A 14,484-nucleotide genomic window follows, 5' to 3' on the forward strand; every position below is an offset into this window, starting at 1 on the left:
ATGGATTCTGTTGGTCAAGGAGCTATTAAGAAACGTAGAAGTAGAGAATTTCAAAATGCTTGGCTAGATGAAAATATGTTTAAAGGATGGTTAGCTCCTAATTCTGCAGAAAATAAAGCGCTTTGTATTGCATGCAATAAAACTATCAGATGTTGCAGAACAAATTTAGTTGAACATTCACAAACGGTCAGACATATCGAGAACATAAAATCTTGTAATTATAAGACTGCTGATAATATTGATACCGAAAATAGTTTGTCACATAAAGATAACGTCAAACGCGCAGAAATTAAATTAGCAACTTTTTTCCGAGCATAATATAGCCTTTCAATGCGTGGATCATTTATCACTTTTGTTAAAAGACATTTTTAAAGATCCCAAAGTTCTGCAAGATTTTTCACTAGCTCGAAATAAGTGCGCAAATATTGTTAAAAATGTCACTGCAAAACGGGAAATTGAAACAGTAGTAAACCATTTAAAAACTTGTAAATTTTCTATTCTAATAGATGAGAGTACGGGTATCTCAGATACTAAATTAATGTGCCTTCTTGTTCGATATGTATCACCTTTGAATAAAAAAATTACAACTCAATTATTAGAATTATTATCTTTAGATGCAAGAGCCCGCGAAAAACGATTGTATTAAAACCATATTAAAAGCTTATATGAATTTATTAAGAATCTTATTAGAATCGAATATGCAAATCAATTATAATTTAAATATGTCATATTTAAATCAAATTAAAGTACCCCATCTTATTTAATTTATATATGGATTAAACTGGACCTTGCTTTGTTAAAAGCCGCACAGACCAAAAGAAATGCAGAGTTAATATGGTTTTAATTTGCCAAATGTGGATTAAATATGGTAATAAATTCAAAATTAATTTGTTAAATATAATCATATAAGTCAAATATAATCATATATAAGTCAAATATAATCATATAAGTCATATAAGTCATATAAGTCAAATTTGTCATATATAAATGTTATTTGATCTTATTAGAATTTTATATAATTTTGTTTTAAATTTAAAGTTATACCAATTTAAACTTAAACAAGATTATATAAAATTTTATTTTTTAAGCGTGCTACTTTATTATAAGAGTGGACTTCACGATATAACTGATACAAAAATTGTGTCGTTCCGAGACAGTGTCGTATCTTCTTGATACCGTTATCTTATAACACTCTTTGTCAAATTTTAATTACGAGAAACAGATCACATCGAATGCCATCTATCGGATACTTTGAGATGCAATATTCTGATCTGATCATATATAATCTTATATGACTATATTATTTTTTTTTTTAATTTGAATCAAATATTTTACATGTTAAGTTCGACAAATAAAGAAACAAATTTTACCGCAAATATTATTTAAACATTATTTAAACAAAATTACGTTTTAATAAGAATCAAATTAAAACCAAAGGGCCTAGCGGAATAAGCATGTGAAATTGGCCCTTGATCATACAGAGCTGACATTAATGTCACAAGTTAGTACCAATATGATAAAACTTTCCACCAAACATTATTTTAAAAAATCCACTTTTTTAGAAGTTATGCAGGGAGAAAGTAAAATAAAGAAATGTATTTTTCTCGAAAACCACTTGACCGATCTTGATGAAAAAAATATATGTTATGTAGACTAATAAAACTAATTAACAAAAAAAATGTCCAAAATGTTTGTCAAAAAAAAGACCAAAAAAAATATTTGAACTTTTTAATATTTTTTTAGGGTGATATTTTTTAGGTACTTCTTTGAAATTTTTACGAAAATTTCTCTTAAAGTGTCCACTATAACATATATTTTTTTCAATTTTTTTTAAATGGTGGAACATAGTTAAAAATACGAAAATTGTAAGCGTCGCGTCACTCCGGCGCACCAGTGCAGTGCCATTCCGCGTTGCGGGTGTTCGATGTAACTTTACTAGCACATATGTACGTCTGCCAATTAGCTTATAATATGTATACTTTTAATTTTTATAGTTTCCAGAGTTTACTACGTGGAGGTTGCAGTACGGTTTTAAACTCCTTATTGGGGGCTTTTTTAACGTGAGTCCCCTCGCCTCTCACTATATTTCCGTAAAATCGGGGTGCTTTTTTAACGTGAGTCCTCTCGCCTTTCACTACGTTTCCGTAAAATCAGGGTGCTTTTTTAACGTGAGTCCCTTCGCCTCTCACTACGTTTCCGTAAAATCGGGGTGCTTTTTGAATGTAAGACCTCTCGCTTCTCATTACGCCTTACACCTACGATTTTATTTAATCTTCTTCACTATCACTGTCTATTACTGGAATGTTATTTGTTTTTTTAAACAGATCGCTCAGTATTTCTGCTGGTTTCAAAATTTTCGCTAAATATCTTGCATGAAATAGATAATATATAATTGCAGCAATATGACAGCAGCATCCAATTGTTTGTAGCCCATTAGCGATCTGTTTAAGAAAACAAATAACAGTCCAGTAATAAACAGTGATAGTGAAGAAGATTAAATAAATCGTAGGTGTAGGGTGTAATGAGAGACGAGGGGTCTTACATTCAAAAAGCACCCCGATTTTACGGAAACGTAGTGAAAAGCAAAGGGACTCACGTTAAAAAAGAACCCTGATTTTACGGAAACGTAGTGAAAGGCGAGGAGACTCACGTTAAAAAAGCACCCCGATTTTACGGAAACGTAGTGAGAGGCGAAGAGACTGACGTTAAAAAAGCACCCTGATTTTACGGAAACGTAGTGAAAGGCGAGGGGACTCACGTTAAAAAAGCACCCCAATAAGGAGTTTAAAACTGTACTGCAACCTCCACGTGGTAAACTCTGGAAACTATAAAAATTAAAAATTATACATATTATAGGCTAATTCCAGACGTACATATGTGCTAGTAAAGTTACATCGAACACCCGCAACGCGGAATGGCACTGCACTGTGCGCCGGAGTGACGCAACGCTTACGATTTTCGTATTTTTAACTATGTTCCACCATTTAAAAAAAATTGAAAAAAATATATGTTATAGTGGACATTTTAAGAGAAATTTTCGTAAAAATTTCAAAGAAGTACCTCGAAAATATCACCTTAAAAAAAATATTTAAAAATTCAAATATTTTTTTTTTGTCTTTTTTTGGCAAACATTTTGGACATTTTTTTTGATAATTAGTTTTATTAGTCTACATAACATATATTTTTTTCATCAAGATCGGTCAAGTGGTTTTCGAGAAAAATATATTTCTTTATTTTACTTTCTCCCTGCATAACTTCTAAAAAAATTAATTTTTTAAAATAATATTTGGTGGAAAGTTTTATCATATTGGTACTAACTTGTGACATTAATGTCAGTTCTGTATGATCAAGGGCCGATTTCACATGCTTACTCCGCTAGGCCCTTTGGGTTAAAGCCGCAATTGAATCGAGTAAAAGTCGCATACAGAACACATTAACTTTTTATTAAAGTCTTATATATAAATATTCTGCATCATGTATGGTTCTGGATCATATATAATCCACATAAGTTATCTTATTAAATACAAATTAAAACCATATTTGATTCGAAGTGTTATATGATCCACATAAGTGATCTAATTAAATTTTAATTAAAGCCCTATTTTATTGTGGATCATATTTAATCTACATAACTGATTTTAATAAGTGCAAATTAAAACTGTATTTAAACAAATATAATTTTAATATAAAATCTGGAATTAATTTGAATTTTACCCAAATTTAATATGATTTAATATGATTTTAGTTATATTCATATTAAATCGTTTTTCGCGGGAGATTAGTCCGCGAATAAAATTTTTGAAGAATTTAAAAATGCTTAGAAGAAAAACATATACCTATAAAAAATATTGTTGGAATGGCATCCGATAATGCGTCAGTTATGATTGGACGCAAAAATTCTTTTATGAGTCGTTTTAAGGAAGATGTTCCAAATTTAGTAACACTGAATTGTATTTGCCATTCATTTGCGATTGTAGCCAGTAAAGCTTGCAAAAAGTTACCTTCTTCTTGTGAAGATTTGATTAGAGGAGTTGCCACTTATATTTCGGGCAGTGCGAAGAGATGTGCAATATTGGGTGAATTCCAAATTTTTTTTCAAATTAAACGAAAAAAAATATTAAAATTTTCAGAAACTAGATGGCTTTGTTTACAAAAGTGTGTTGTTAGACTCTTAGAAAATTGGGAAATTTTGAAAAGTTATTTTTTGTTAGCAACAGTAGAAGATAAATTAAAATCCGCGGAAAATATATTACAATATTTAAATGATAATTCCATTAAAACATATTTGTTGTTTCTCAAATACGCATTAAATTATTTTAATAATTTTAACGCACTATTTCAATTGCGTAACATTTTAATCCATAAATTATACGAAAGCAGTCAACAAGTAATTCGTCAATTAGCCGACAATTTTTTAAAGTACGATAATGTAGAAAATATTTCAATTTTAGATTTAGATAATAATGTACAACATATAGATAACATACGTATAAGACCGGAATGTGATAGTTTTTTAGAAACATTATCTTTGGAATGCGCGCAAGAAATTAAATTGAAATGTTTGGACTTCTATGTTACGGCAGTTCGAGAAATGCTAAAGCGTCTACCTTATAACGATGAATTTTTTAAACAGTTAAGTTTTCTAGATCCTAAAATTGCTCTTTATAAAGAGAAGGTAGAAATAAAATTAAATATTTAACTCATATTGCTAAGCAAGTAGAACATGTTAACATATCAGATTTAGTTTTCGAGTGGGACATATTACCATCAAGTTTTGACAAACAACAAAAATACAGTTAGCTTCTTTACAAATAGATGAAATGTGGAATAATATATTACAATGTAAAAATTTTGACGGGAAAAAGTTGTTTCCAAATTTAGAATCATTAATTGAAATAGTCCTTTGTTTTCCTCATTCCAATGCCGAGGCTAAAAGAATATTTTCTATTGTTACAGATGTAAAAAGTAAGAAAAGAAATCGATTGTGTAATAATACTCTTTCTTCAATTTGTGTAATTCGATCAAGTCTTCAAGCTAAAAACATTAATTGTATGAACTTTGAACCTGACGCGAGGCATTTTGAACTGCATAATACGCAAAATTTATACAAGAACCAATGCACATCTGATAATGCTTAATATTTTTTGTATTATTTTGCATAATACTTTTGAATTTTTACATCTAGCCCATCTAACCTCTATTTTCTTTCTGCATGCTGCACATTATTATTAATTTTTATTTTATTTTTCAGCGTTTAATTACTACACATATTAAATGTTTATTTTGTTTTTCAGAGTTTATTTTTCATATATTATCTATATATTTTTAATAAAATATGTGATAAAAATGTGATAAAATAGTAATAAGTGTGTGATAAAAGCCAAAGATGCAATATTTTATTTTGTAAATTATTTTTTATATCTGTTATTGAACATGTTTTAAAAATTTATTGTAACATGTTGATTACAAATAATTTTATATTTATTACTAAATGTGCTATTTTTCTGTATTAATTTGAAAATTTTTCTACTTATGTTAATTTATTACAATATTGTATAGAAATGTATTTTGTACTTTTAGAAATGTATTTTTTTTTTTTTTTTTTTTTTAATGAAAACTGGTAAGGTTTTTGGCAGTTTTCCTTACCCTTGCAACGAATGTTGGTTTTCTTTAATAATTCTGCCAAATTAAATATCTTATTTTGAGTCATTATTTGTTTTCTTGAAATTATTTCAGCTCCCTTTTCCTTCTTTCAGCGTATCTTTAATTCTATTAATATTAAATATACATTATGATTTATAATAAAATATAAGTTGCAAATATATTAAACTTTTTGCTTTCGTGAAAAAAATTTGTTTTCAGGTATCTTTGGCAAGTGTTAGAATGTTCTAATATAAAACGTCGAAAAATCACTTCTGTACAAAATGTCCGTGTGTTGAGATATCGGGATGCATTTTTTGTAATTGATAGAGTATCATGTAAAGAAGGTGGGATTGAATTTGGCGATGATTGGTAAAACTGCTTTTTTTTAATAAAATTTAGAATTTTTGATGAAATGTTTGTGGTTGCTCTAACTTCCGCAAATTCTAAGATATTGGGCTGTTTCTAATTTTATTATATTCTTCAGTCTTCTCTTTACCTCTATTTTATATACAATTTAAGATTTATATCAATTAGAAACAAAGCCATGCGATCCAAGCCTAGGTCTTTTTGGCAGCCTTATATTAGAGTTTGTGTATACATATATACTATATACTATATACCATATATACACATAAATTTTCCAAACTACTGCGCGCCGATTAAATTTTCGGACTTAAAACACCATAATTGTTAGAATTAAAAACCCTTCCCTCCCCGGAATTAAATCGACTCGATTTAATTAATCGGCGCGCAGTAGTTTGGAAAATGTATATGTGTATATATATAGAAATACCCCTCGCGAATGCGCTGTTAGTTCGTTCCGGCCATCCATGTAAAGACACTGCGCTCTGCAAGATTTTCTACTTATTCACTGTAATTTTACTGGTAGTTTCGATAAGAGGTGAGTAATATAATATTTTCATTACAGAATTAAATTTGACGCATGTGATAGGCTAAAACACTATAAAATTAGATTGCAAAATGATTTTAGAAACACACGTTTTTTAAATATATATTTTAAGGTTGTAAAGTGAAATTATTGAGTTTGATAATTTCGCGTCCAAAGTTGAAATTTTGAGACTGATTGAATTTTAGAGACTGATAAAATTTTAAAGTTGTTTTTGTAATTCATAGACAATAGGTATAATGATAACTGTGTGTTAAGAGTTACCAAGACTGTTTAGTTTACAATGTAAGGTGCTTACAGAAAAAATCATTGCTTAAGTTTTGATTTGAATTTAGAATGATCGTGCGGAGAAACTGGGCTATCTTCCAAGTGATTGATAAAGTATTTGGCATCCTCTATATGCATCTATCTGGTCTTGTTCAGAAATTAAATTTGAAATTGGTCGTTAAGCTTGGGGAGCTTGGGAGTTTTTTTTTTTTTAATATAATTTAGTAATTTTTAATAAAAACGCCGCTTGTTAAAGTATAAAAAATTAAAAAAAAAAAAAAAAAAAAAAACTCAAGCTCCCCTAGCTTGACGACCAATTTCAAATTTAATTTAATTTAATTTAATTTTTGAACTAGACCAGATAGAAAGACAACTGTATCAGAAATGCCAAGAGCGAGCATTGGCACTGGAGAAAGAGCTTTATATGAAGTTTCTTCTACTTCTAAATACAAAGAAGTACATTTAATTTCTCCATGTCTCCTCCGAAAGATAGCCCAGTTTCTCCGCACGAGCCCCACTCGTGCGGCGGGTGGCAGTTTGGAATATAAAAATTTCTGTGGTCAGGTGGACTCGAACCCGGATCCTCGGGATTACGAGTCTGGCGCTTTACCACAAGACCACACTGCCACCCTCTTGTACCTCACATACATTATATACACATATTACATGTATAAATTTCAATTTTTTATACTTCAACAAGCGTGAATCATATAAAACAAAAGTAGATTGAAATTTATTCTACAAATAGCGAGAATACTTCGCCTGAGATTACGCGTCACGTGAGCGATCGGCGGCTCGGCCGCTGAGCCTCGAGCGGTAATGGGGGTACAAAAGGCGTCGGCGTCGCCTCGGGAATCGGCCCGAAATGTGCAACTAAATAATGTGAATCATTATTAAATGTGTATCATTATTCGACATAAATAAATATATAAAATATAGTTTTTATATAAATATATTTGTTAACGAAAATACCCCGTACGTATATATAAAATTAAAAATATTTGCAAGATATTAATTAACTTACAAGTAACAGTTACCGACAAATTCAATTTCTTACAAATATTACACTCGGAAATATTAATTGTAGGCCAAACAAAAAAATACGTGTCTTCTCTTTTACGGAATTTTTTTCGGAAAGAAATTGTCAAAAAAATAGGATCATATAGGTCAAAGCATGAAAATTTCTGCAAGAAAGATCAACATAATTTTTTACTACAATTTTTTTATGTTTATTAATTATTTTTACATCTCTACATTATTCCAAAGATCGTTCTTTGATTATCGTGCAACGGCAACTCAGATTCACGCCGAGATACCGAGAAAGCATTTCCAGCGTAATAACATCGTCGATCGCGCGAGCTAAGTGAGAGCGACAAGGAGGGAGTAATATTCTCCCTCTCGCTCGGCACTGCCGAGCGCTGGCGACACACCGATAGACCGAGCGTCACTCTGTGTGCGCAGTGGAGGGGGGCGCATGCGCGAAAAACCGGGCCGGATTCACATCACTGGTTCCAGCACGCTTCCGCAAATTCATCCCAAATTTAATCGGCAACAGACTTATTTTTTACACTCTGAACGGTTTGAAAGTTGGCCCGTTATACGCAAGAAAAGGCACTCCTCAAGGTTCAGTTTTAAGTCCTATTCTCTTCAACATCTACATCAAAGAAATAGTTAAATTAATCAACTCAAACTGCAGGATTTTTCTATACGCGGACGACGTAGTCATATACTCTACGAATAAAAACTTGGAGGAAGCCATCCACTCGATTAACGAATCAATCCAAGAAATATCTGAGTTCCTGCTCAGCAAGGGTCTCTCACTCTCATTCACCAAGTCGCAGTCAATGATATTCACGCACAAAAAAAAACTTCCAATATTTATTCCCGACATCATCGTCATGGACCACCCAATCCAGTACTGTGATGTGGTAAGGTTTTTGGGTATATTATTGGACCCCAGGTTATGTGGCAAACCTCATTTTTCTTACATCATTAGCAAATTCAGAAAGGCTTTAAGCGTCATGACAGCTCTTGCCGAAGTTTGGTGGGGTGCTCACCCCCAACAACTTGACATGATCTTCTCCTCCTCAATCCTTTGCCCTTGGCAGGGCGTGGCGGCGCTTCATGGTGACGCTGCGACCGCGCGCTTTGGGGGCGAGGCCGGAAACGATCCGACGAGCATGCTCGACGGAGAGGATACCGACTGAGGGAACGAAGGCGACAATCGGCAACATGAGACACCCAAGCCGTAGTGACCTACAGAGGCAATGGGCCAGAGGACCACTCCGCGGACCTGGCGCACGAGTGTGCGATGTCAAATTTACCGACGGAGTAAGGTCCCCGAAAAGGGCACCGACTTCGAGAACAAGATCGCCCAACGGTCTTACCAGGACCTGGGATGCCCGCCCAGGGGGTCGGCGCCATCGTCCGGCGAACTTCCGGCGAAACACATTTTCGCCAGGGACTCAGCCATTCAACGGTCTTACCAGGACCTAGGACACCCTCCCAGGGGGTCGGCGCCATCGTCCGGCAAACTCCCGGCGAAACACATTTTCGCCAGGAACTCAGCCATCCAAGGGTCTTACTAGGACCTGGGACACCCTCCCAGGGGGTCGGCGTCAAGGCCAGACGAGATCCCCGGGAAACGCATCTTCTCCGGGAACAAACGACGTAATCCGTCGCGAGAGGTCCTGGGACACCCGCCAAGAAGGTCGACGTCGAGCTCCGGCGGAGATCTCCAGGAAACGCACCATCTACGGGAAAAGTGGCCCGGAGCGGCGATACCAGGTCCCGAAAAACCTCGCCAGAGAATCGGCGTCAACGGCCAACGACATCGACGTCACCCGGACATCTTCTACAGGGAGAACACCCATATTCGCCATCGGGAGCATCTCCAGGGAGGTGCGCAAGGGTCGGCGCCGTCCGCGTCGAAAATTAATCGCGAGTGAAAACCTGGTGCAGCGATGCCAAGGAGGGAAGGTTCTCGCACTGCGTTGCGCGTGGAAATTTCCACGGGAACCTTCTAGAACGAGCGTAAACGGGAGATGCGCAAAAGGACACGCGAGCGGGTAGTGAAAATCATCGTGTTTTCGCGGGATCGCGCCAGATGTGCCGGCCGCGAACAATAGACGATCGAGAAAGTTCCGAGGAGTGGGAACGCGCCGTCATAAGTGGGGAGCCCAAGCGAGAGCGACCGCTCGAGGCAGTCTCTCGGGTATAGCCGTGGCGAACACACGTATCACACTCTGTACGATCGGCATACGCGTTATACTTTACAACCGAGAACTCCCGCGTACTATCGCGTTAAATTACTCGTCTTAACTAACAGCGAGGGGCAATTAATTGCCAAATACAATCGAGTGTAAGCAACAATACGCGAGTTGAAATTCGGATACTTTGTTAATTAACGGAAGTGCAATTATCGAGTATATAACAACCACGGGCATTGGGTCACGCGGATACGGAATATTGTGCGGACATTATTAATCATTGTATTTAACCACTGAATACTCGTTCGTTAATACTGCGCACGAACATTGTATAATAGAGTGATGATCATAGCCGAATGCGTGATCATAGTTAACAACCGTGGGACATAGAGTCCTCCAATCGGAATAATTATCTGGAATAAAAGCATCGTAACGATTAAACAAATAAGCCGAAATACGCAATTCGAACCAATGTGCAACTTTATTGGAATAAAGCGACGTTCACACCGAGGCGAGAAACTTGCGTTGTGAGACACCTTTATGAAATTGTGAAACGGCCTGTAATGTTGAAATGATGATCTGGGATTAAAGATTAATTAATTCTGAAACAAATTCTCCTGATTAATTATAAAAAATTATCGATACTTACCTTCTACTTACCTTGTCCTTCGGCGATGATCCAACGTTGGCCAGCGGCAATCCGGTATGCGATGTAAAGCGAGGATCCGGGGAAGCAGAGCAGCAACAGAGCAGCGATCCATCCGAGGCAGGAACCTGAAAGAAAAGAAGCGAATTAGTACATAATTAAAACATAATTATCGGGACTTACCCTTATCTGGTATGCGAGGTAAAGCGAGGATCCAGAGACGGGTAACGGCAACGGCGATCCATTCCGGGCGTCGATCTGCAACAAAACCATAAAATAATTATCACATAATTATTTTATAATTACTTACCTCTATCTGGTATGCGATGTAAAGCGAGGATCCAGGGATGAGAAGCAGCAACGGTGATCCACCAGGGACATCAGTCTGAAATAAAATTTCAAATAAATAGGATATAATCATTTTATCCTTAATTACCTCTATCTGGTATGCGATGTAAAGCGAGGATCCAGGGATGAGAGGCAGCAACGGTGATCCATCAGGGACATCCTTCTGAAACAAATAAATCCTATTAGCGTCTTGCAAATAATCGGGGCGTTGGTGCAAACTTACCTTCTTGGTAGACTAAGGTAAAACCGAGTGGCGACCGTTTGATAGGAATATTATCCGCCGGAATCGGGCTCAACTCGTGCCGTCCGGTCACAACGCTACAGAGAAGTGTGATCACTGTATCGTACATTCATGAAGCGTTCTCTTGGGACAATAATCAGGTGGTTTCCCCTTGCCTGCCTGATCCTACGCCGTTGATTATCTTAAGTGATAGTTCATCCGTTTTCGGGGGCGATTTCTCACTCCCAGGAAAAGAGGGTGACAAAGGATTAATTCGTAGCAACATGAATTATGGATGCCAGGTCTACCAGTTACGCGGCAATTTCACCATTTTCGAAAAACTACAACGCATTCAAAATAAAGCTATCAGGATTGCACTGGGCTATCGCCAATCTACTCCAATTAATGTAATGCTGGACGAAGCAAAGGAACTACCGTTACACTATAGATTTAAATTTCATACTTCAAAACTTGTATTTAAAAACGTGGCTCAAGAGTTCAGTCCCGTAACTATCAGTCTCGACGATCTACATCCACTTACCAGATCACAACATAATTTCGAAATCGCTATCAATTCTATACCGTCCTACAAATACTTCCGATCCATACTAGGCAAACTAAGTATGATTTATCAATCCATCACGTTACCAGTATTTAATCACAGTTTCCAATCGTTTGTCATCGACATTTATTACGCCTCATTCAACTTTGAACCCAACATCCAGAATGTCAACTCTATTTTTATAGAACAATCTAAAAAACTAACGGAGGACGCTATATCCTTTTACACGGACGATTCCAAAAGTGAATCCGGGTACGTTGGCGCTGGTATCTTCTCTCCAGACTTGAATCTGCAAATCATGCATAAACTACTCGCAGAAACCACAATCTATTCTGCAGAGGCATGAGCCATTCTTCAGGTGCTGATAACCATCGGTCAAAAAAAATTTTCTTAAGGTGGTAATATTCTCCGATTTCAAAAGTGTTTTGGAAAACCTCTGTTCAAATGCTGCAAAACAACAGAACTATATCATTCTCCGGATCAGGGAGAAGATTTACCAACTCTCCTCTAGAGGAGTTAATCTTCATCTTGCCTGGATTCCGTCGCACCGAGGTATCACAGGCAATGAGCAAGCAGAGAGAGTTGGAAAGAAGGCTGGAAAGGAAGGAAAAGGAGAGAAGAAGAAACACAGTGATAAGGGGTTTAGAAGTGAAGGAAGGAGGGAGGAGACAAGAAGCAGAGAAGTTATTGGAGGGAATAGAAGCCAAAGTGAAGGCAATAGAGGTGAGAAGAATAAGGGGAGATGTGAAAAAAGGAAGAGAAATGGTGTTGGTGAAATTAGAGAACGAAGAACAAAAATAAGAGGTGATGGAAAAAAAAGAGCCTGGTGGGTAGAAAAGAGAGAATCATGGAGGATCTAACGTAGGAGGAAAGAAGGATAAACAGGAAACTGAGAGAGATAGCGAGAAGAGAAGAGAGAGAGGGAAGGAGGGCGTGGTTTAAAGCAGGCAGAATAAGGTTGGAAAATGTATGGTGGAATTGGGATATGGAAGAGGAGGTGCTAAAGGATGAAAGGGGAAGGATAAGAAAGGAGAGTGGAGGAGAGAAGGAGGAGGAAGGAGACAAGGTAGGAGGGGGAAGACGAAGGATGGAGTCGAGGGAATAAGAGGAGAAGAGAAGAGAGGAAAGGAATTAGAGTGGCAATAGGGGAGGTAGAGGAGAAGAGGAAGGGGAAAGTAAGTTTTGGAGGGTGGTATTCTGGAATGTAGCTGGCTTGGAAAATAAAGATAAGGACTTTTGGGAAGGGTTGAACAAAGAGGATGTATTAGTCATGGTAGAGACCTGGACAGGTGAAAAGGGGTGGAAAAGAATAAGGGGAAGGTTGCCAAGGGGGTACAAGTGGGGAGTGCAAACGTCAAAGAAAAAAAATAAAAAAGGGAGAGCAATAGGAGGGATGATAATAGGAATAAGAAAAGGGTTAAAAGAGAAGGGGACAGAGATTGAAATTGATAGGGAGGGATGGATAGAGGGAAAGGTTAGGATAGGTGACGAGAGATGGAGTATTGTAGAGGTATATGCAAAGAAAGAGGAGATGGAGGAGAGCTTACAGGAGTTGGGACACATAATGGAAAGAAAGAAGGAAGGGAGATTTACGATAATAGGGGGAGATTTTAATGCAAGGACAGGGCGAGAAAAAGGGAGTGTAGAGGATAAGGAGGGAGGTGGACGGGCGGGATGGGGAAGAAGATCGAAAAATAAGAAGATGGACAAAAAGGGGAGATTGCTGGTAAAGTGCTTAGAGGAAAGAGGATGGGAGATATTCAATGGAAACATGAGAGGAGACGAAGAGGGAGAATTTACCTTCACGGGAGGAAGGGGAGATACGGTGACTAACTATGTAATAAGAGAAGGAGAAGTAAGAGAAAAGATAAAGAGCTTGATAGTAGAGGAAAGAGTGGACTCGGACCATCACCCTGTGGAAATTGTTCTGAGAAGGGGGAACGAGGAGGAGGGCAAAAGAAGAAGGCGGAAGAAAAGAGGCAAGGGGGTATGAAACGAGGAAGGAGTAGAGAGGTTTATAGAAAAAATAGGTGAGGTGGAAGTAAAGGGAGAAGAGTTAAATAAGGAATGGGAAAAAATGGAAACAAGAATAACAGAGGTAATAAAAGTGGTAAAGAAGGAGATGGAACGAAGAAGGAGAAGGTGGGATGTTAGGATAAGGAGTGTAGAGAAGCGAAGAAAGAGGCAAGGAGACAATTAAGGGAATGGAGGAAGAAAAAGGGAGAAGGCAGCACATACAAGGAAAAGAGGAAGGAGTTTAAGGCGCTATGTAAGAGGAAGAAGGAAGAAGAAAATAGGAGATGGGAGAGAAAGGTGGAGGAAGCAAGGAGAGAGGCAGAGGTATGGAAGATAGTAAACAGGGAGAAAAGGAAAAAGAGGGGAGTTAAGGAAGGAATAGAGGAGGATGAGTGGAAAGAACATTTTATGAACTTGTTGGGAGGGGTAGAGGGAAGGGTGAGGATGGGAAAAGGAAATGAAGGGGAGGAAAAAGAAGAAGAGGAGGAAAAAGAGATAAGTCTGGAAGAATTAGGAGGAGTCATTAGGAAGTTAAAGGACGAAAAGGCAATGGGAAAGAATGGGATACCAGGCAAAGTATGGAAAAAAGGGGGGAAGGATTTGGAGAACTGGGCATGGAAATATATCAACAGGATATGGAAGGGAGGAGGTTGGCCAGAAAGCTAG

General features: G+C 36.9%; 1 protein-coding gene and 1 pseudogene across 1 annotated transcript in view; both read left to right on the forward strand.

The window, feature by feature from the left end:
- LOC143894854 (uncharacterized) lies at positions 1-8,932 on the forward strand (annotated as a pseudogene).
- Ack-like (activated Cdc42 kinase-like) overlaps positions 1-11,030 on the forward strand; it is a 216,777-nt gene extending 205,747 nt beyond the window's left edge. The window contains exon 7 of the mRNA XM_077401487.1: positions 8,926-11,030. Coding sequence (XP_077257613.1) covers positions 8,926-9,313 — 388 coding nt within the window. The 3' untranslated portion in view covers positions 9,314-11,030. The remainder of the gene's footprint in view (positions 1-8,925) is intronic.
- The last annotated feature ends 3,454 nt before the right edge of the window (positions 11,031-14,484 follow it).

Source organism: Temnothorax americanus, unplaced genomic scaffold (assembly GCF_048541705.1).
Source record: "Temnothorax americanus isolate GAGA-0224 unplaced genomic scaffold, ASM4854170v1 Scaffold144, whole genome shotgun sequence".
Classification (NCBI taxonomy): Eukaryota; Metazoa; Arthropoda; class Insecta; order Hymenoptera; family Formicidae; genus Temnothorax; species Temnothorax americanus.